Source organism: Rhinichthys klamathensis, unplaced genomic scaffold (genome assembly GCF_029890125.1).
Source record: "Rhinichthys klamathensis goyatoka isolate OS25496 unplaced genomic scaffold, OSU_Roscu_1.1 h1tg000020l_1, whole genome shotgun sequence".
NCBI lineage: Eukaryota > Metazoa > Chordata > Actinopteri > Cypriniformes > Leuciscidae > Rhinichthys > Rhinichthys klamathensis.
The window spans coordinates 826,966-848,822 of NW_026606571.1; the positions used below are offsets into that span (position 1 = coordinate 826,966).

The 21,857-nt window shown below is 39.0% G+C and overlaps 2 protein-coding genes across 5 annotated transcripts; one reads left to right on the forward strand and one right to left on the reverse strand.

Annotated features, from left to right (window-relative positions):
- Positions 1–3,597: 3,597 nt before the first annotated feature.
- Positions 3,598–8,705, forward strand: rps26 (ribosomal protein S26). The gene is made up of 4 exons (XM_056240474.1): positions 3,598–3,822; positions 8,067–8,244; positions 8,331–8,461; positions 8,615–8,705. Exons 1-4 carry the CDS (start codon positions 3,598–3,600, stop codon positions 8,648–8,650), a joined length of 570 nt encoding a protein of 189 aa, XP_056096449.1. The 3' UTR covers positions 8,651–8,705.
- A 2,270-nt stretch (positions 8,706–10,975) lies between these two features.
- Positions 10,976–21,652, reverse strand: ikzf4 (IKAROS family zinc finger 4). 4 transcript variants are annotated; one of them, XM_056238910.1, is made up of 8 exons: positions 21,455–21,652; positions 19,335–19,389; positions 18,710–18,814; positions 18,293–18,598; positions 18,001–18,168; positions 16,442–16,594; positions 15,266–15,397; positions 10,976–13,267 (listed from the first exon to the last, which is right to left on the reverse strand). In XM_056238910.1, the coding sequence occupies exons 1-8, from the start codon at positions 21,647–21,649 to the stop codon at positions 12,471–12,473; spliced, it is 1,911 nt and encodes a 636-aa protein (XP_056094885.1). In that variant the 5' UTR covers positions 21,650–21,652; the 3' UTR covers positions 10,976–12,470. The 4 variants fall into 4 exon arrangements, with proteins under 4 accessions (XP_056094885.1, XP_056094876.1, XP_056094893.1 ...); XM_056238901.1 differs by having other exon boundaries at positions 18,001–18,183; XM_056238918.1 differs by lacking the exon at positions 21,455–21,652 and adding an exon at positions 21,199–21,339 and having other exon boundaries at positions 18,001–18,183.
- Between the last annotated feature and the right edge of the window lie 205 nt (positions 21,653–21,857).

Sequence of the window (21,857 nt, forward strand, 5' to 3'; positions counted from 1 at the left end):
TGTCTAAAGCACTTAACCTAAAATCAACAATGTGAGTGTGCAAAGTATATCCGTTCCTCTAAACATCATTCCCACCACCAAAAGCACAAGACCAGCCCTCTTCTTCGAACAGTTATGCACCCTAAATCCACAGGAACCGCTGAGGGAATTTGGGCAGTGGTGTAACACAGCGTTAAATCTGTATGTTTTCAAAACACTAGCGGTTTTGCTTCACTTACTTAATATCAGAAACAAAATAAAGAAATGGTATTAGAAATAATGACAGGTTGCATTGCCCCCGCCCTGCTGCCGAGGCCAACGCGACCACAAGAGTTTGGATGAAGGCAGACGATTCTTTCTCTCACCCACCGCAACATATCGCAGGGCCACTGAAGGTCAGCCAGACGGAGTGCTGCACCGCTGTAGTCGTCACATCCGCATCCCAGAACACACAGCGATGGGAGAGGATGAGAGGAGAAATAGGATCTGGAATGCTGACAGGATAAAAGAGAAAGCTCACAGATAACTGATAGAAAGAAAAGGAAAAAAAAAACAGAGATATAATAAATATAAACAGATTAAATTTAGCTTAAATTCAAATGTTGAACTTCTACATACAATATTTTTAATTATATACATTACTGGTCAAAAGTTTTTTTATGATATTAAAATACAAATTTTAAAATGTTTTTGAAAGTCTTTTATGATCACCAAGACTGCATTTATTTGATGAAAAATACAGTAAAAACAGGAATATTGTGAAATATTGTTACATTTTAAAATAACTGTTTTCTACTGTGATATATTTTAAAATGCAATTTCTTCCTGTGATGGCTAAGCTAAATTGTCAGCTTCATTACTCCAATATTCAGTGTCACATGATCCTTCAAAAATCATTCTAATAGGCTGATTTGCTGAAAGAAACATTCCTTATCAATGTTGAAAACAGTCCTGCTGCAATATATTTTTGTGGAAACAGTGATACACTACCACTCAAAAGTTTGAGGTAAGTAAGACTTTTTAAAATAATAATACTTTTATTCCAAAAGGATACTTTGAATTGATCAAATGTGGCAAAGACATTTATAATTTTGCAAAAGATTTCTATTTTAAAATAAATGCTGTTTTTTTAAACTTTCTATTCATCAAAGATTCCTGAAAAAAACGCACCATGGTTTCCACAAAAATATTAAGCAGCAAAAACTGTTTTCAACATGAATAATAATTGAGCAGCAATAATAATCGGAAAAACTGAGCATTAAATCAGCATAATGATTTCTGAAGGATCATGTGACACTGAAGACTGGAGTAATTCAGCTTTATAATCACAGGAAGAATAATTTAAATTTGAATTTAAATTTAAATATATATATATATATTCATTCAAATAGAAAATGGTTATTTAAAATTACAGTAATATTTCTCAATATTACTATTTTACTGTATTTTTTATCAAATAAATGCAGCCTTGGTGAGCATAAAAGATTTCTTAAAAAAAAAAAAACTGGATTATTCCAAACTTTTGACTGGTGGTGTAGTTATACGAGACAAAAACAATGCACATTATACATACTTTTTCTTTGACAGCAGTAACCTTGTGGGCTGCACTTCAACATATTTCATAGTAGCGCCTCCGACGATCTGAGTTTGAATCTCAGCTCGATGTCCAATCACTCTCCTTTTACTTCCTGTCTCAATTCAACTGTCTTAATAAACCCGAACACGCCAAAAATATATAACTAAAAAGCTTCCCTACTTGAATGGTAAATAATACTAAATAAAATAGAAATAATAAATGAAACTGATCTTTGACTTTACAGGAAGTTTCTGTATACATGCATGTGCATTATAAGGCCAAATAATTAAACAATACGAAGCATTAATAAAAATGGTAAAGATATGGTGAGAATAAGGAGAGAAGGATAAAAAAAACAGGGATAAAGAAGCAGAGTCAGGCTGCATTCCCAGGCACTGGTGGGATGAGGGAGGCGGAGGGTGGAGGGCTACTGTCATTGTGGGAGTGCTGAAGAGTCACTGATAATTAGCTCAATTAGTGACAAAGGCAGTGTAATAAATACCGACTTAGTGTCTGGGTCCCTGCTGTCCACTCTCTACACGGCCTGTGATGCAGCCAGGGACTGACGGACAATTCATTAAACCGACAAAATACCCCACCGTCCAGGCGTGACGCTGCGAGTTAGCCTCCTACAGGCCCGACCCATTGTTCTAATTGTCTGGGTTGGAGTCGCTTTCTGGCCATCTCCTCCTCGCCCCCTCCTTCGTCCTCTTCTTTCAAAAAACCCAAGGAGTTAATGCCCCTACCTAACTCTGTAAGTAGGTGATCGGCAGGTTGGGGGAAAGAAAAAAGTGGAAAGAGTTACTCGGGAGGGAGGGGTGCAGTGGGATTAGGGTTCGAGGGTTGCCCGGGAGTGTGAAGACCGGCCCCGATCGGAATGTCGTAGAGATGAGTCCAGAAGCTCGGATGCGGGACAAAGCGAGAGTTAATTAGGAAAGATTGAAGGAGTTGGCGACAATGGGCCGCCACCCGAGTCGAGATGAAATTGCTTCCGCGGATTATTGGGGAGCGAGTGTGTGGGTTGCGGAGATGTGTGCGCCGGGAGGGGTTCGAGCAGGCTTGGATTGATGGCTGCCCCTCTGGTTAGGGAATAGGGGACAGGGGAGGCTGACCGGCTGTTCCCACAGTCTGTTCTGCAGCAGCCACCTTTGACACACGGGCCTGCCAGGCGGCAAGCAGGGAGGGAGGCTGGGAAAGGGAGGCATCTCGAAACACAAGAAAAAAATAAATTCAGTTTGCTTTCAATGCCAATAAGGAGCGTGATGGACATATGCAACCGACGAGTCAAAAAGCACAAATTCTGAGTCGCAGATTGCGATAGATGCAAAACCGCAAGCTGAAAACTCTTGAACACTGTACATCTCTATTTAGTAACATGGTCGAGAGGGTTTATGAATTGCCGTTTTCCTTAATTGGAGCGCTCTGCTCTTTTTCCAAAACTGAGCAATAAAGTTTTAATTCAATAAGTGCCCTTGAGAGTCTCCGAAGAACTTCGAGAAACTTAACCTTCCAGCCGTGGTTTGAAGCTAATAGAATAATGGCAAAAAATTAAATCACTTGATAAAAATCCAAAACAAAACCTCACTGGGTTGGACTGAGTAAGAGTTTGGCTAAGCGATGTTCTTGTAGAATGACTACTTTCCATTTGAGGAAAGAAAAGAGTCACTTTAAACTCAAAGGAACAGTACAGCAAACAGGTACATGATATATGGACCACAAAAAAAAAAAAAAAACGTGGCAAGCAGCTTCTTCCAAAAATTCTGGGAGATTGTTTTCCCTCTAAGCCCAGGGCCTATTCAAAGGGTTGAGGAACAGGCTGACGGGCAAAATGGACCAAAGAAAGTATATGGAATGTGAGCAAAGTTCGAGTCACCGTGCTGAATAGAGCACAGTGGAGCAGTGGTCACATGCAGGGCTGATGCAGTGTGGGCGCATGGGTTCAACAGAATGTGTGGATTTTGCACAAACCCAAAGAGGGAGGAAAAAACACTGGTACCTCAAGACAAGAATCCCAGCATTTTTTAGTGTCAGCCCTGATGAGAATGGTTTCGGCAGCGCAGCATGCCTGGGATTATGCGCGTCTACGGGTGTGTGTGATAATTGCGAGGTGTGTAAGTGTGGTTGTGTGTGGATCTCGGAGTGCCTGGGCATGGCAGCTGGGAAGCAGGCAGAATCCAGGAGATGTGAACCCTACATGCTGCCTGACCCTCTCAGCAGATGGTGGCTCCAGAGAAACTGCCATCTTACATCACAAAGGCTCTAGTCTTGTAACATCTCCATCATGCGCTCGTACTCTGCCTTGCAACTGCTCCTTGAGGAGGAGAAATGTTAAAGATGACAGGGCATTAGTTGGCATCATTGTTTAGAAATCATAATGCAATTAGATGTATGATCACTGATCTAATAGATCATTTGATTTGATTCATATGGGCACTACTTTAATTTAAAGGGATAGTTCACCTCAAAAACGAAAATTGTGTCGTCATTTACTTGCCCTCATGTCGCTTCAAACCTGTATGACTTTCCTTCTTCCGTGGAATACAAAATAAGATATCTTGAAAAATGGGGTCCAAAACAACACTGGACACTGTGGAGAAAAACACATTCAATTTTCCAAAATATCCATCAACAAAGAGATTTGTGGCTTTTAGTCTATCTATGGAGCCCCGCATATGTCATTTGTCCACGATTAAGAATTCAGAATTCAATGATTTATTGTAAGACAAGGAAATGAATTAATTCAACGTGGTCAAGATTTACCTAATACAAGGGAACAAATTATTAAGTAGTGGGAGCAAATTCGTTAATTCGCTTTTTTCCTTGCATATCATGTGCAGGGGTCCATTTATATCTGATAGCCGGAAGCCAGTTCTATGCTAGTGGACTCATAAATATCGATCAAATTAATTTATATACACATTTAAAATGTACATTCCTGCTCTTCTAGAAAAAAACAAACAAACGAAACCATTGATTACTTATCTTGCACTTTGGGTCACATGCACATTTCCCCATCCATCCCTAAATATCACCTGGTTCTGAATGCAGTAGAAATACCAAATACCAAATCATGTTTAATGACTGTGATGTAACTAAGATCTTTGATATGTCTGTCCAAACCTCCTGTTTCAGTACAAAATAGTTGAGCATATGAAAGAAACTGCACAAATCAAGAGGTTGAGACATATAACATTGCTTTTAACAGAGCTGAGGGTATGATATTGACATGAAAGGTCAAAGAGAGAGAGAGTATTACATTATTTAGTGTATGAGTAGTCTCTATCCACAGAAATAGGAGCTGTGACAATCTTAAATCCACTTCTTTCCTGAGGATGTGTCTGTGGAATGAGGGTGGGTGTAGTATAAACTATTAGACTGATATCTGTGGCTAATACTCAGCAATGTGTGAGTGGAGTCTGCCTGTGTAATGTACAAGCCTGCATGATAATATCTGTATGTCTGTGCAAGTGTGTACGTCGGCGTGTGTGTGGGCAAACAGGCCTGATGTAGTAATGATTTAGGTGGCAATATCGACCCCCCTCACTAATGGACCATGACCTCTTGATTTAGTCTATTGAGGCGACGGGCGGTTCTCAGTAGGCCTGTTTTTCAGCCAGGCTAAATCACTTTCTGCAACCACATGATGACAGAGATAAAGCTCAAATATAATGGTGCCATATTTTTTTGATGACTAAAAAGTGAATTGTTACTGTTGGCTCAGGGGCAAAAAAGTATTAAAGGGGCAGTTCACCCCAAAATTAAGATTCCCTCATTAGTTATGTGCCCTGATTCAAACTGGCATAACTTTTTTCTTCAGAATACAAAATAAATTTTTTTTGTCCATACAATGAAAGTCAATAAGGGTCCAACGTTGTTTGCACTGTTGTTACTTACCAAAAATATATGGACATAAAATATTTTATCATTTTACCTTTATATTATCTCAAAACATCTGTTAATTAAAAAAAGCACATTACAAAATACAAAACAATTGCCTAGCAACAAGACAAACACTGGATGAATATTAAAGCAATATTACTAATAAAGTCCTCTGAGGTCTTTTTCACAAAAATCAGCAACAGATGCATTTTTGTAAAACAAGAATACATAATGTAATACAGGAGACAAAAAAAAAAAAACCTTAACAGTTTCAGTTAGCCGACAAGTAGTTTGATATATACAGTGTTGCCACAGACAATGGTCAATTTTAGGAAATATCTGACCGCTGGATGGCACTATTGACAGATCAGAATCAAGTATCCCAAATAGCCGCATAATAAGTTTTAACTGGATTCTACATTGCTAACAACAATCCAGCATGGCCATCACAAAAGCTGCCTGTGTGGATGCAAATGATATATTGTAATCTGCAGTGTCTCGCACACTTCCATACTATCAAGTCTTGTTGGTAAAAAAAATATATGAATGGTACATTGTCGAAATGCAATCCACTGGAAGAAAAATGTTGTTTAAGACAAAGGAAAAAGTATTGGGTTTTTGGATTTAATTATTGCCTATGTTTTTACAGCAAAAGTGGGCAAGTGTTCAGCTCTGACACATGAATGGAGGAATGTTTATTTGCTGCAGTTTAAGGGCATAGTGGTTACATGAACACTGACACATTCCTGTGTCACCATCTCTCCCTTTTTCTGTCTCATGATAACTTAAAACACTATTCAGCTTCTGCACACACACTGACAGGCACTTTCCATTCTCAAATTCAATTTACCAATGCAAATATTATAGCCACAGCAAACTTTCCCTCAAGTATGACTAAGTCCCAGCACCGAAATGAATATCTTAAATGCCATATTACAAGGTCAAAGTAAAATGAGAGGGAGTATATTTGATTGAATGCACCTTTGCGTAGGTGGGCCCTGGTTTTATCCTTTCAATTCCCATCAGCGACCCTGTAAAAAAGACTTGGCAACAGCTCCCTAAGTGCAGTGACACAGGGGACAGTCAACTGCAGGAACTACACATTCACTCTTCTAGACTGCACATGCATGCTGAGGGCTGCTTGCATAAGAACACCTCCCTCTTTTCCCCCCACCCTTCACCAGAGCTCCACTCCACAATCCAACTCTGTAATCACTTCCAGAGGCAAACCAGAGAACATCAGCCAAATGTCAATCATTGTCCATAATCTCAGAAATCCACCTAAAACATGACAACGCTGGTACAAACAGGGGTGTGGTTTGATTTTCGATGACTGGTATTTTAGACAGCAAAAGTGTTCAATAAAGAAATCCACTTTGCACTGAGCACTAACCAACATAGACACTGAGAAGGACCAGTCCATTTAGATTAGTGGTCAATCAATATAAGTGTTTCAATGACTGATTCTTAAACTTCTACATTTGGTATCTCTCACTATTCGGTGATTGTCTACTAGTTTAGCTATTAAGTGGTTTATCTGCACTGACTAATTCTAAGCATTGACAAAAGCATTAAGATGAGAGACTTGGTTCTCTGTGCTATAACAAAGCCTTTACTGACATCTAGTGGTAGTCTTAATGGGCCACACTCGTCTGCACACGAATTTATACTTTGCATTGTTTGGACTTACCAAGAAGATAATAAATCAACTGTATTGTTCTTTCAGTCAGGTTATTTTGCGGCTGTAAAACACAAAATGGCACCAGTATACGTTGAAGACCGTTTGTCTTTATACGTAGCTATCTGGAAATATCACTGGTAAAATACACTACTTAACATTTCTGAAAACACATGGTAAAACACTCAATTTTTACAATCTTTTTTTCTACTTAAGTTTAAGATAATAATAAAGAAAATAGTGTTAAACTATTTTAAAATTAATAATGGCTTTTATTATATTACCCAAAGACGTCCGGCTGCTGCGCACAGTATATAAATGACGTAAAAGTATTTCCGGTCCTTTCTCATGCTTCTCTAAATCAAGATGGTGAGTTTACCAATCGTTCAGACAGAGCACCGTCTTTTATCCTGTTATTATTGCGACAAGTGCGATTTCTCATTCGTTTCGCATTTCGGAGTAATATCTCTCCATATACAACCAAACACCACTCGGTTTTTCTTAGTTTTTGATCATAATAATTCATTAACGATACTACGCCTGAAGTATCACGCATGTTCACCAAACACCCATTACAGCCTTTTATCTAGTCCTAAACCGATGAGTTAAGCTTTTACCCCCGTTAATAGCTATCTGTATTTCAAGAAATTCCGTATTACTATTTCTTGGTATCTTAATTTGGATCGATTTACCTATTCTCCACAAATTACAGCAAAGTATATTTTATTTACTGTGCCTGTTTGCACTATAGGTGTACAGACGTTATAAAAATCAAATACACATTACAAAGCCCATCAGAATTGTTAAATTGTATAAAGTATCAAGTGCAAAGCCACCAATTACAATTACATTTAAACTAATTAAACTAAATGTTTTGTAAATGTGCATTAACAGATTATGATTTCAAGGTTGTCATTTGCAAACCAGTGCTAACTTTATTTTTCCATCTCCTAGACTAAGAAGAGGAGGAATAACGGTCGTGCTAAGAAGGGACGTGGGCATGTCCAGCCCATCCGCTGCACAAACTGTGCCCGGTGTGTGCCCAAGGACAAAGCCATCAAGAAGTTTGTCATCAGAAATATTGTGGAGGCTGCGGCTGTAAGGGACATCTCTGAAGCCAGTGTGTTTGATTGTGAGTAAGATACTGGGCTTCTTAGGGAGGAGAACAAACGGGCTTGTTAAAACATTTATCGAACTTGTTTCTTTGTCCTTCTGCAGCCTACGTTTTGCCCAAACTGTATGTGAAGCTGCACTACTGTGTCAGCTGTGCCATCCACAGCAAAGTGGTGAGGAACCGTTCTCGCGAGGCCAGGAAGGACCGTACCCCTCCTCCACGCTTCAGGCCTGCTGTAAGTGATGCATCCATAGCCATTTTAAATTAGGGCATAGGGATACTTATTGTGCTTAATAGCTATTACATGCATAATTTATTTGTTGCTTAGACTTTTGTCAATAATACTGATCAATACAATATTAAGTTTTCTGATTTTTCTTTCTTCCAGGGAGGTCCTCCACGTCCCCCTCCAAAACCAATGTGATTGGAGATATTTGCATACATGTTTCTGTAAAGAAATAAAGATGACTAAACCTAAACTGTTCTCTTGTCTTTGTTTAATCAAAAATGGAAAATGTTGTTGTCCTCTAATGTGTACAAGTAGGTTTTTCTTGAGGTTGTATTCTGAGAGGTCATTTGGGGGGGAAATAAAGCTGCTTAATGTTATAGTCATTTTAAATAGACCTTGTTTTTACATTTAAGGCAAAAATGGTATAAAACATGAGTGGTCTTAAGTTTACTAAAACCCATTGTCAATAGGAAAACCCTTGTCTATTAGTTAACAATACTTCTACAGGATTTATTCATCTAAATGGTCATTTTAACATTTACTAACCATTTTAAAATCAAATTTATCTGTTAACATTAATGAATGTTCTGTGAACTATCATGAAAAATCGTTTTAAATAAAGATTAGTAAATGCTGTAAAATACGTTGCTCAATGTAAGCAAAGTCTTATCTTTTTTTATAATAGAAATAAAACCGCATTATCGTAAAAAAAAAAAAAACATTAATTTGAGAATCTAAACAGTTGACAGTTACAATTACTAAAACTAAAAAAATACAAATACTAAGTAAAAACTGAATATTAATAAAAACAATTGTGAAAACTAAAGATATAAATGTAATTCAAAATATTAAAATACTGCACTGAAACAAGAAACGAGATGAAATGACTTAAATCGTTTATAGTACATGCTATACTAAAAAAAAGCTTTTTTCATTTTGTCCTTATTAATTTAGAGATCATAGAATATTTGTTCTTTTTCAAATTCATCTGTCAATCTAAAAAAAAAAAACAGTTAAAGATGGTGAGCAGTCACTTTAGATGTCCACCTTGACCACATATTGACCCTGTAGAGAAAAAAATTCATAGACCGATTATTTGTTGACTTGATCAAGACGACATGAATTAGGGAAACTAGAGAACAAGTGTTTAGAGTTGTAAGCGGACAGAAGTTACAACAAATATTACTTTATTGGACATGAAAAATTACTTCAACTTAAAGTTGGGTTACACTCTTTAAAAACAAGATCAAATAAACAATACCTCTTGAAACCAACACACCTTTTTATAGAACATGAGGCAGTTTTTTATATTTTAACAAATTTGAGGTAAAGAGTTTTTCTTTGTCATATACATTTTTTTTTCTCACAAAATATTTAAAAACATTGAACCCAGGGATAAAGCCCAAGAATGACAGAGAGTTTGATCCCTGCCTCCCCAAAATGCTAGGTCTCTCTTTCTCAGTTGCTGCTCATTATAGTTGCTTCACAGTTCATTTAAAAATATTGAGTTCATCACACCTTGGGGATAAGAAATATGAAATGGTGCAGAAAAGAGCCTGGTTTGGTTTAGAGGAAATAGGGAAAATTGCAGCTAGTATTTCACAAGCAGAACAGTTGCAGAACCCCAGCAAACAAACGAGTACACATGCAAACTCTCTCATTCACACACTCGGTAGAATTCATTACATAATTTCTTTTTGACCGATAAGTGCATTAAGTGTCATATATGGTTTTTGCCATAATTTCAAGTAAATAAATTTATGCCAGCAGAAAAAAACCCATTAAAGTCTATGAAGGGTGCAAAGTCACTGACTAACCTTTGTAAATACTGGATTTCACTTCTTCGATCCATTCATACTGTACTCCGTAGGCTTGCACTGGAGTGAATCCAAGCATACGTATTAAGAGGCCTACAAATGTTGTAAAAGTAACTGAAAAGATGTAGGGTCAGTGGATTACACATAAGCAAGTTTTGGAAACAGCTGACCACCTCCAAGGTCAAGTGATACACACATGCTACAACATCCAAGTACCCTTAACCACAGCCCACGTCACATAAAGATGTACAAGCAATCAAACAAAACAACTCTTTGAGATTCTCCAAAATTCTCTCATTGGTGCTTTAGTTTTGTTTCAGTTTGTGCAAGTGAGATCCGCTGATAAAACAGGCCACAATATATCTTGGCAGGACGGTACGTAACTCTACAACAATATTTCAGTCCTTTCCTTCAAATTCAAGCAGCAGTTTGTACTCAGTGGGGATCGAGAGTACCGTATGCATGAACTCATATGGGACATGACCACACAGGACAAGCGTACAGGATACAAGTCCAATATCAAGGGCAGAAGTCACACAAACATCCAAGCACCAAATTTTACAACACAAGGAGAAACTGTTCAGTTCTGAATCCTTAAATGACCGTGACCCCTTTTTATGATTAGGAAAATAGCCTTTATAGAATTGTTTTTAAAAACACCACACTGTTCATCTGGTCTTTATAACCAATGTGTTCTCGTATCAAATTGTTTCTTGTTTTCTCTAAATAGCATTTTTATCAGAAATCAGTGCAATAGAGCAATTTCAGAAAACAAAAGAATATGTTTCAAAGCTCAGTTACCAATCATTACTGTGTCTGCTCCCCTAAAGCCTTTGAATAAAATCCCCCTCCCGCCCGGTGCCGCCCCGCCCCGCCTGTCCGAAACCCTCCCAACAGCCCCAGCAAAAACACTCACATTTAAGCAGAATTAGAAAAAGTGCAATCCTCCTTTTGAGGTAACAACCCTCCCCCTTCACACGTCATCAAATTCACGGAATGCAACATAGGTCTGTGTTTGGTCTGCACCAGAATATTAAGGCTTCTTTTCCGGATCTAAAAAACATAATGTGGCTCACTGTGTACGCAGCATGGCAGAGGATGGATGGCGGGGACTTCGTACTACAAAAACTATTTTAAAAAACCTCAATAGATTTGATAGGCAAAATCTTTATCGCCACTTAAGTGAGGTTGAGATAAAGTTGAAACGACAATCAAGATCTGAGGCACAAGGAAACCAACTTTTTTTCTCTCTTTCTTGACAGAGGTTGTAGACTCAAAAACTAAGGCAAATGTTTCAAGTTCATTTCCTTTCTTAAATAAAACATTAACATACATTTTAGAAAGCAATAAAATTATCCGAGCCTTAGCCTAACCCCAATCCTATTTGACCCAAGAGTGACGTATCATCTTTGTTTCGAAGTTACCCGAATTCAGGCTGCATTGTACCTACGGAATGGTCCAGCATTAAAAACCATGTGCAATTCTAAAACGAACTCGTACAGGGTTCATATAAAGCAACGATTAAGGCAATATGTGTCTGTGCTCCTCCTTATATGGCTAACATACCAATACTCCAGCCTCAATTTTGCAATTCACGCTGCTTGCTCTCCATTCCCTCTCTGTCAGCAGTGTCCTCCCTGAGTCGCCTAATTTCAACAGTCCCACCGAGGTATCCTAAAAGAGCACAAAGTTAGTGTGAATACTCTTAGGCATAGATTTCTTGTTTAACAGGCTCAGAAACTTTGGAAAACCACTCTGGATAAACCAGTCCAGACTTTGGACGTCTAAGCAATTCAATGTCTTTCTCTCTTCAAGAGGCAGACTCTATGTAAACGCCACCAAACAGATGGGTATAGACCTAATCTCACATCTCGAATCTCTTCCCAACTGATAAAAAATAAACCCCACCGAAGTAAGGCACTTCTAAAGCAAAACAGCTGCTTCTTGCGATGAATGACTTGTTGTGGGAGTGCAATCGGAGGATATGACTTGTCATCCTCTAACGCGGGATGCAATTGCACGTTTTATGCTCGTACCTAAGCGATTAGCCTTCGATGTAAAATCTGATGTCCGCTAATTATAAAAGCAAGTGCTAATGTGCCCCAATCTGGTGCAGACCGAACTAGACGCCATGACGCCATCTCAAAGCAGCATACAACGCTCTGTACATCTCCCCCCAGTCTTGACCTCCGCCCACCTCAGCCCACCTGGTGCTCCCCGCGGACAATGTGCGAGGAGAACTCGTAGCGGTCCTGGCTGCGGTGGCCACAGATGTTGCACTCGAAGGGCTGGCGGAAGCCGTGGCAGCCCATGTGGATGGTAAACATGACATGGTCCAGGAAGAAAATGCGACAATGCTCGCAGCGGAAGGAGCGCACCGGCCGCCCTTCCCCGTCCATCACCTGCATGGCTTCCCTCGTCAGCGGTGAGCGCGGGCTCGCCTTGGTCGGTAAACCCCCAGGGATCCCTTTCTCCCTGTCCCCCTCCATGTCCGTTTCTTTGGCGTGACTAGGACTGTGCCGCTCGCGCCCACGGTGGTTCAAGTTTCCTGGTGGCACCGAGGTGATGACGCACTGCTCCTCCGCCATGCTCTCAGTGTCTGTCGAATCTTGGTAACCGTTGCTCGGCGAGGCGGCGTGGCTGCGGGTGGAAGGAGCATCTTCATGACCCTCGCCGGCCTCCCTCCCGGCCAGGCCCATGGAGATGCCCCCTGCACAGTTTAGACGCTGCCCTAGAGAGGTTATATGAGGGTAGACGGAGCTGATGACTGGGGTGAACTCTGAGATGCAGGTGGAGTGGGGGGGCATCCGCAGCGACCGGGAAGGATCCACATCGTTGTTCCCTCCTCTCGGCCCCCGCAGGAAACGCCCTCCCATGCCTGCTAAAGCAGCGGGGTCACCCTCGGGGTGCGACAGCAGCATGTCCCCTTCTTTATCAGGATTGGGGTCGAGTTCATAAGGTGCTTCGGATATATTCAGTCGCATGTGCTTTTCACCTAGAAAGCCAGGAAGCATCATAATCATTGATCTTTAGTAATCACTAGGTTGCACTGAAATTATTCTGTTTTTGCATCTACGCAAGAACCAATACTGTTGTTACTATACTATTTCTAAATCTAATTTATAGCAACAAAATTATTTAAAATATAATATTTTAAAAAGTAATAAAAACATATACACTCACCTAAAGGATTATTAGGAACACCTGTTCAATTTCTCATTAATGCAATTATCTAATCAACCAATCACATGGCAGTTGCTTCAATGCATTTAGGGGTGTGGTCCTGGTCAAGACAATCTCCTGAACTCCAAACTGAATGTCAGAATGGGAAAGAAAGGTGATTTAAGCAATTTTGAGCGTGGCATGGTTGTTGGTGCCAGACGGGCCGGTCCGAGTATTTCACAATCTGCTCAGTTACTGGGATTTTCACGCACAACCATTTCTAGGGTTTACAAAGAATGGTGTGAAAAGGGAAAAACATCCAGTATGCGGCAGTCCTGTGGGCGAAAATGCCTTGTTGATGCTAGAGGTCAGAGGAGAATGGGCTGACTGATTCAAGCTGATAGAAGAGCAACTTTGACTAAAATAACCACTCGTTACAACCGAGGTATGCAGCAAAGCATTTGTGAAGCCACAACACGCACAACCTTGAGGCGGATGGGCTACAACAGCAGAAGACCCCACCGGGTACCACTCATCTCCACTACAAATAGGAAAAAGCGGCTACAATTTGCAAGAGCTCACCAAAATTGGACAGTTGAAGACTGGAAAAATGTTGCCTGGTCTGATGAGTCTCGATTTCTGTTGAGATGTTCAGATGGTAGAGTCAGAATTTGGCGTAAACAGAATGAGAACATGGATCCATCATGCCTTGTTACCACTGTGCAGGCTGGTGGTGGTGGTGTAATGGTGTGGGGGATGTTTTATTGGCACACTTTAGGCCCCTTAGTACCAATCGGGCATCGTTTAAATGCCACGGCCTACCTGAGCATTGTTTCTGACGATGTCCATCCCTTTATGGCCACCATGTACCCATCCTCTGATGGCAACTTCCAGCAGGATAATGCACCATGTCACAAAGCTCGAATCATTTCACATTGGTTTCTTGAACATGACAATGAGTTCACTGTACTAAAATGGCCCCCACAGTCACCAGATCTCAACCCAATAGAGCATCTTTGGGATGCGGTGGAACGGGAGCTTCGTGCCCTGGATGTGCATCCCACAAATCTCCATCAACTGCAAGATGCTATCCTATCAATTTGGGCCAACATTTCTAAAGAATGCTTTCAGCACCTTGTTGAATCAATGCCACGTAAAATTAAGGCAGTTCTGAAGGCGAAAGGGGGTCAAACACAGTATTAGTATGGTGTTCCTAATAATCCTTTAGGTGAGTGTACACTACCTTTCAAAGGTTCGGTTATTTTAAAATAAATGAATACGTTTATACATTGCATTGATCAAAAGTGACAGTAAAGACATTTATAATGTTACAAGAGACTTCTATTTCAAATAAATGCTGTTAGTTTGAACTTCCTTGTTCATCAAAGAATCCTGCCTTAAAAAAAAGTATCACAGATTCCACAAAAAATGGCATATTAGAATGATTTCTGAAGGATCATGTGACACTGAAGACTGGAGTAATGATGCTGAAAATTCAGCTTTGCCTATTTAACCATTTTAAAATAGAAAACATTTATTTTAAATTGTAATAATATTCCCGAATGACCATAAGAGCCTTTTTTCAAAAACATTTGTAAGAAAACGTACAGACCCCAAACTTTTGAACAATAGGTTATATATATATCTTGAACAACACATTGTCATATTGACAACCAATCATTAAACAGACTGATTCAATTTTTAAGAACCTTAGAAGTTTGCATGTTTATCACTTTAAAAAAATCTCCAGTCTTTCTCGCTGCATACAGTTCACAAAGCTCACAACTCAGGTATCACTGTTCTGCATAGGTATTCAAAGAAATGGGCCTACCCAGAAACTTCTGGGGTGTAGATCTCTTCCTCTTGGTGATGCTATTGGCCAGCCGATCAATGAAGGTCATCTTTTCTGAGGAGGACTGGATCAGTGGTTCAGACATCATCTCCACATTATGGGACTCTTCACCTGAAGACAATCCACACGCAGAAGCATGATTATAATAGAATGATGTGTGTTTGAGTATATCATACCAATTTTGAAACCACAGCATTTAATATGGTATTGAAACTATATTAATTATCGTTCGAAAGTTTTGTGGTCAGTTTTTGAAAGAAATCTCTCACCAAGGCTGCATTTATTTGATAAAAAAATAAAGTAAAATCAGTTTTGTGAAATACTATTACAATTTAAAATAACTGTTCAAAGCTGAATTTTCAGAAGTCATTAATTCAGTCTTCAGTGTATTATTATTTTCAGGATTTTTTGATAAATAAGAAGTTCAAAAGAACAGTATTTATTTGAAATTGTGTAACAAAATATAAAAATGTCTTTACTGTCACTTTTGATCAATTTAATGTCTTTTCTGAGTAAAAATTATTTTCTGTAAAAAAAATTAAAAACTGTACCGACGCCAAACTTTTGACCGGCAGTGTACACTTTTATTAATAAGAGTAAAAAAAAAATTTCACAAGTAGTCTAATGTAAAATAATTTACTAAAAGTATTCTTTTTGCAGAGTCTTAAATATATTATTATTAGTTATGTACATTAATATTGATTCAGTGCTCTCAGAGTTTGACTGAGCAGCAGGTTATATCAATTAAGAATAAAATACAGCATATTAACAACATAAGAGACTGCAGCAGTTATATTACGGTAGTTTACATTTTAGCTCATACTGCAAGGCCTACAGCACAGTAATATTTTTACACATAACCACCTGTTTAGATTCTCTGTGTTTACAATAATACCTCTCTAAGGCATGTATTTTAATCAAGAAGTGCTTTGGACCGTTCAAGTGCGCAGCTACATCACCAGCTGTGATCTTCACAGAGCATGCACATAACAACACTGGTGAGCTTTCAAAAGCGGCCGCCTGTCAGGCAGCACTCGGACGAATTAAGTTAGTACTGCAGAAAGACCGAAATCATCCATTTTAGAGTCAACTTGATACCCAAAGTACTGCTAGTTTTGACCTCCCAAGCATTTGTGTTAGTAAATATGGCATTACCGTGCGCAGGCTGGGTGTTATGAGCAGGCTGGTGGTCCAGACTCTGTAGGTAGCTGTGGCAGCGCTCACGGTGCTCCTCCAGGGTGCTCTGCTGCTTGTAGCTGCGGCCACAGTAACTGCACTTGTAGGGCTTCCCTACTGTAGGGGAGGACACTGAAATAACGTGGAGGGAGAATATGAATGCATTTCACACAGCTTATGTGCTATGTAAACAAACATCACTAACACAGTATTGATGCTGTGGTTAATTTAAGGTGTTACCCTGTAAAGTTATTAAATAATACACTGCCTGGCCCACAAAAAAGTTGCTGTTTGGATTTTAATAGGGAAATGCTTAAGAGTCAATAACTGGATCATTATTGCCGTGATCATCTAACATGTTATATGTTTGGCAACAGTTCTTTTAACCCCAATTGATGGAAATAACACCACAACATTTAAAAGGTGCATCTATTTTCGGTCAAGACCTTGTATTGACAAAGAAAGAGTGTCCAGCACTGTGTAGTCTACTCCAGCACATCCCAAAGACTGAATTTAAGGTCTGGACTCAGAGGTGCCAATTCATGTGTGAAAATGATTCTTCATGCTCCCTCCCCACCATTCTTTCACAATTTGAGCCTGATGCATCTTGTCACTTTATCATCTTGGAATATGGCCATGATGTGTCTTCCTACATGGTTGTTTAAGAAATGAAAAGCTACTCCATCAATTAGGGTCAGAACAGAAGAACTGTTGACAAACATATAACATGGTAGAAAGAAACATAATAATCACTGCAATAATGATTAGACGTATTTGCCTATTTAAATCGAAACAGCAACCTTTTTTTTGGCCGGGCAGTGTATATTATATATAACAGATAATATATAATAAATATTAATATATTGTGATTTATAATATAGTAATATTTCCAATATAATTACATTAGAATACTCGAATTACTGGTACAGGATTCGTCAGACCACAGAATTTCCCTTGTCACAATTTCCCCAAAAACGAAATGACGCTGCTCATCTATGACGTTAACAGAAGAGGAAAAAACTACAGACCACATCTGTCCATTTAGCTTTAGAGATGTGCGTCATTTCAGAGAAATTCATTATTCTATCAAGTCATTTCTCTGAATATCTGCATTCTCATTCAAAGGACCTTAGGCACTACAGGTAAATGCTCTTCATCACTCAAAAACACAAGCAGGATTTCCTGTTTTCATAATACTCTAAATGTCATACTAGACCGCTGCATTTCGTTTGACTAAAAAACTTGATTATGTAACCGATCAATGATGTCTTATTCACACTTATTAGTCTGCTTGCACAAGCTCTTGTACAGCAACAGGTTTAAAAGGAAGTTCTAGGGAGCAAAAATAATCACCACTTACATTAGAAGAGAAGTAGGTTACATGACCTTGACTATTCATTTATGCTCTGTGGCAAATCAAAATGGATTTTTTCCATCCCACACACTTTTCCATCCATTTATTTTCCAGCCACAAAGTTCTCTCTCCTTCCTTCTCTTTATTTCTCGCAAATGGCCTCTCTCAAACCACAAAGGCTCACCGGAGTGGGTGCGGAGGTGTCCTGTCAGGGCGTCACGGCGGCGACAGGCGTAGTTACAAAAGGGACATTTGAAGGGCTTTTCGCCAGAGTGGAGCTTGATATGACGCAGCAAGTTGCCCTTCTGAGTGAAGGAGGCCCCACACTGGTTACATTGGAATGGCCGCTCACCTACCGAGACCAAGACTACCAGTTTTCCCACCGGCGCAAAAAAACAGCAGCACATATCTTCAAACTGACATTTTTTAAATATATTTGGTCTTTTTTTGTCAAGGGTCAGTGAAGAAGCACTTACCTGTATGGCTGCGTTTGTGCACCATTAGAACATTGGGTCCAATGCAGATCATCCCACATATATCACATTTAAGTTTCCCATTGGGCAGCCGAATGGGACCAGGGGATGCGGGCTCAGAGCTGGCCATCTCTCCACAGCCGCTCCCAGCCTGTCCTCGTGTACCTCCGACCATCTCCACTCCACCATCTTCAGCCAACTCGCCCTTTTCATCTTTCCATCCTTCATTCTTCTCCCCGACTCTCCTTTCCGCCAGTGGAGCACCACCTGCCTCCTCGTCACTGTAGAGCTCCACCTTGATGGAGTTTGCTGGGCATAGATATAAAGTTACACATTTATTCACTTGGCAGATGCTTTTACCTAAAGCAGAACTTGTTCAAACTAAGATGTTAAAGTGTGTTTAATGGACAAGACACTGACCACTGAGTGAGCGGCTGGGTGAGGACTGTTGACTGTTTGGTGTGCTCACGGTGGGACCTCTCAGCCCTGCAAAAAACTCCCGCTCTGTTGAAGAATCTCCACTACCTGAAAACATGTACAAGTACAATGGGGCTTAAAATACACCTTTGTATTTTTTCTTATTTCATTTCATGCCACTAGAAATGATATTATCAGCAGAACAATTTGAGTGAAAAGTTTCATTGGAATTTCTTCTTTTTTTTAGAAAGTCTCAGGATTTTTTGTATTCAATGCGTTTAAAATATAATAATAAAAAATATAGAAAAATAAAATAAAAAAGAACCTAAATGTGTTTGTTTTTTAAAAGTTTGCTTTGGATAAAAACTCTGGAGTTCACCCTGTCAAAAATGTCTTCAAAAGAGTTTGCTGAGTAATATAATTTTCCTAAGAGGATTTAAACCAGCACAATTCAATAAAATATGTTTAAGATATACTGGATTCTTTCATGAGGATCACAGCAGTGGATATATATATAATAAATGTCCCAGATCTCAGTGTGGTCATTGGCATTTGGAACCCACTATATTTAGCTACATGCATATCTATGAAAATAACAAAAGAATAAGAACTTAAAAAGATACCTGACCTGACATGTACGAACGGCCATTGCAATCGTCAGCATTCATCATCACAGCAGCTGCCTGTACCAAGAAATCATACAAAAACATTTGTTTTACGAAGCATAAAACCAACTTACAATTTCATCATTGCAAAGAAATAGGAAAGCAAGTTTTTAAAAGATATGCATTAGTACATTTTACAGTGCAATCAAAAAACATTAAATCATATATATATTTGGCTCATCTGATTTCAGCTGAAAAAAGAAACTGGCTAGTTCACTTGCAGTTTGTTATTTCTCCCTTTCCTGTGTGGTTGCACGGTTTAAGTAGCTGAATAATTGATATACACACTGGTCAAGATCTCATTTCTAACTCAACAGCTGAATTGAGTGTCCATTCTATAGAATTCTGGTCTTAAATGAAGAGCGCAGTGTGCAAGAAACTGCCCTCCCTTTATCTTGTGACCTATCAGAACACAGGCTGACATCTAAAGCAATGATGATACTAAGCCAAATGCAGGGGTTGTTATGATTTGCTATTACTCAGAAATTTCCACATATTATCATTTTGGTATTGGAAATAGGCTTTAAATGCAACACATATTAAAATTAAATCATTCATTTTTATACAAATAACTATTTGACTCATCTGTGGTCACATCTGAATTGCAAATGAAGAACCAGTTTCATCCTTTCAGCATGTTTTCTGGACATCTATAAAATCAAATTATCCCCAACATCTTTGATATTGTTTAAGGTTTACCCCCTCACACATATAGTTCTAGAATCTAGATGATAGGAAATAGTAGGGCTAAAGACGACTTGTGGTACAATGGCCCTTGTATGTATTTTTTCCCCCCCATAAAACCCCAAATGACAACAAAAACCACCGTTGCACTTTCCTAAACAACATAACATAAATGAGAATAAATTAATTTGTTTAATGAATTTGAAAAGTTGACTCATTTTAACTGCTCCATTCAACAAAAGAGAATTATGAAATCCACAAACTAAAATTAGAGATAAACATACATCATACATTTACTAACAGCAAAATAATGCACAAGGTGTTTGAACTGAAGAGGAAAAGTGACACTTTTACCAAAACTAAGTCTTCAATATTTATTTTTACACAGATTGTGTTAATCCACGAATATTTAAATTGAAAATATTTTGTTTATGCATTATAAAATAATACACGTTGGAACCAGATTAAAAACTCCTTCTGAATGACTTCAGACCTATGGTATCATAATTGTATAATTTATGAAATTTTCATGGTTAATAATATGGCTCAAAATTGATCACAGATTAAAAAATTTTTTAAAGAAAATTTAAACACATTCCAATGTCATAAAGTGCAGGTGCAGGCTGATGCTATTATCCTATGAGATGACAAACTGCTTTCTTTCAGTTATTTCAAACCATGAATAAATATGGACTCATATAAATAATAAATATAGACTCTTACAGAGTCGTGTTATTATTTTATATCGGATTTGTGGTATACATACAACTACATGATCTAATAACAAACAGGCCTTCAGAAATGTAAGACCTCATTGTGTCGAATGAGACAGAAAGCATTCACAGCTGCAACAGGCAGATCTCATGAATTCACAGAGCTGTCAATGAGTCTAATTAACGCAATAATCGAAACAGCCCTGTCTGTCTGCAGTCACACCAGAAAACAACGCCTGACGACGCGAACACGAGCACTCGTATGTTTAGTAACTTTACATACACCATCGTGCTGTAGAGGAGGACTGACAGCACGCAGAATCATGTCAATCCTGTCTGTCTGGAGCAACACTAGCTAGCCACCGCTGCTAACCAGCTAACGAGACGTGACAGCTCACATTAAGGCAAAGACGTCGCTAAACTAACTCACAAACGAAAGAACAAGTGTTGCTGACAACGCAATCCGATCGGCAGCCTCCGGTCGTGAATTACAGTCGATCTTTAGACGTGACAAACTAAAGCGGAATTCTGTTTCCTGAGAGCCCGCTGGCGTTGCTATGGCACCCAGCACTCGACAGATGAGTCTAGCCGTGTAAACCCTCCCAATCCGAGCACAGTTACCTGGCCTAATGTCACTTTCCTTGAATAACTGCCATTGATTTTGCACAGTGAGTATTTTTTCTTACCTGACGATCGACTGTGATTGCAATATTTATACAGCAGAAGCGCCGTTTGTTTTCTCTAGCGAAGGCAGCATCTCCGGGATCTTTTACCTGAAACCCCAAACAACTTCCGGGCCCATGCCGGGATACAGGCCCGAATAACCTATAACCGAAAAACTGCCTCTCAAATCCACGATTGGGAGGGATTATCGAATGCATCGATGCTCTTGCTACAGGTTAGAAAAACAAAATCCTGCAAAAAGCTACAAAAACCAAATATTATTATTATTTTTATTATCATAATTATTATTTATTTTAGTGTTGATGTTTCGATGGTAGTATCGGTAAAAATTACATATGTGTTTACTAAGATTTATCATGAATAAAACTTCCTTTATTTAACCAATTTAAGATTTTTAAGGAATTT

Excerpts from the sequence above, each read along its gene's own strand:
- rps26 (XM_056240474.1), top strand. The coding sequence starts at position 3,598 with ATGGTTTCGGCAGCGCAGCATGCCTGGGATTATGCGCGTCTACGGGTG. Across the intron at positions 3,823-8,066 it reads ATCACAAAGGCTCTAGTCTT|ACTAAGAAGAGGAGGAATAA; the intron begins GTAACATCTCCA and ends TCCATCTCCTAG. Across the intron at positions 8,462-8,614 it reads CTCCACGCTTCAGGCCTGCT|GGAGGTCCTCCACGTCCCCC; the intron begins GTAAGTGATGCA and ends TCTTTCTTCCAG.
- ikzf4 (XM_056238901.1), bottom strand. The coding sequence starts at position 21,649 with ATGCATTCGATAATCCCTCCCAATCGTGGATTTGAGAGGCAGTTTTTC. Across the intron at positions 18,184-18,292 it reads GCACAAACGCAGCCATACAG|TCTTGGTCTCGGTAGGTGAG; the intron begins GTAAGTGCTTCT and ends GAAAACTGGTAG. Across the intron at positions 13,268-15,265 it reads TACACCCCAGAAGTTTCTGG|GTGAAAAGCACATGCGACTG; the intron begins GTAGGCCCATTT and ends CTGGCTTTCTAG.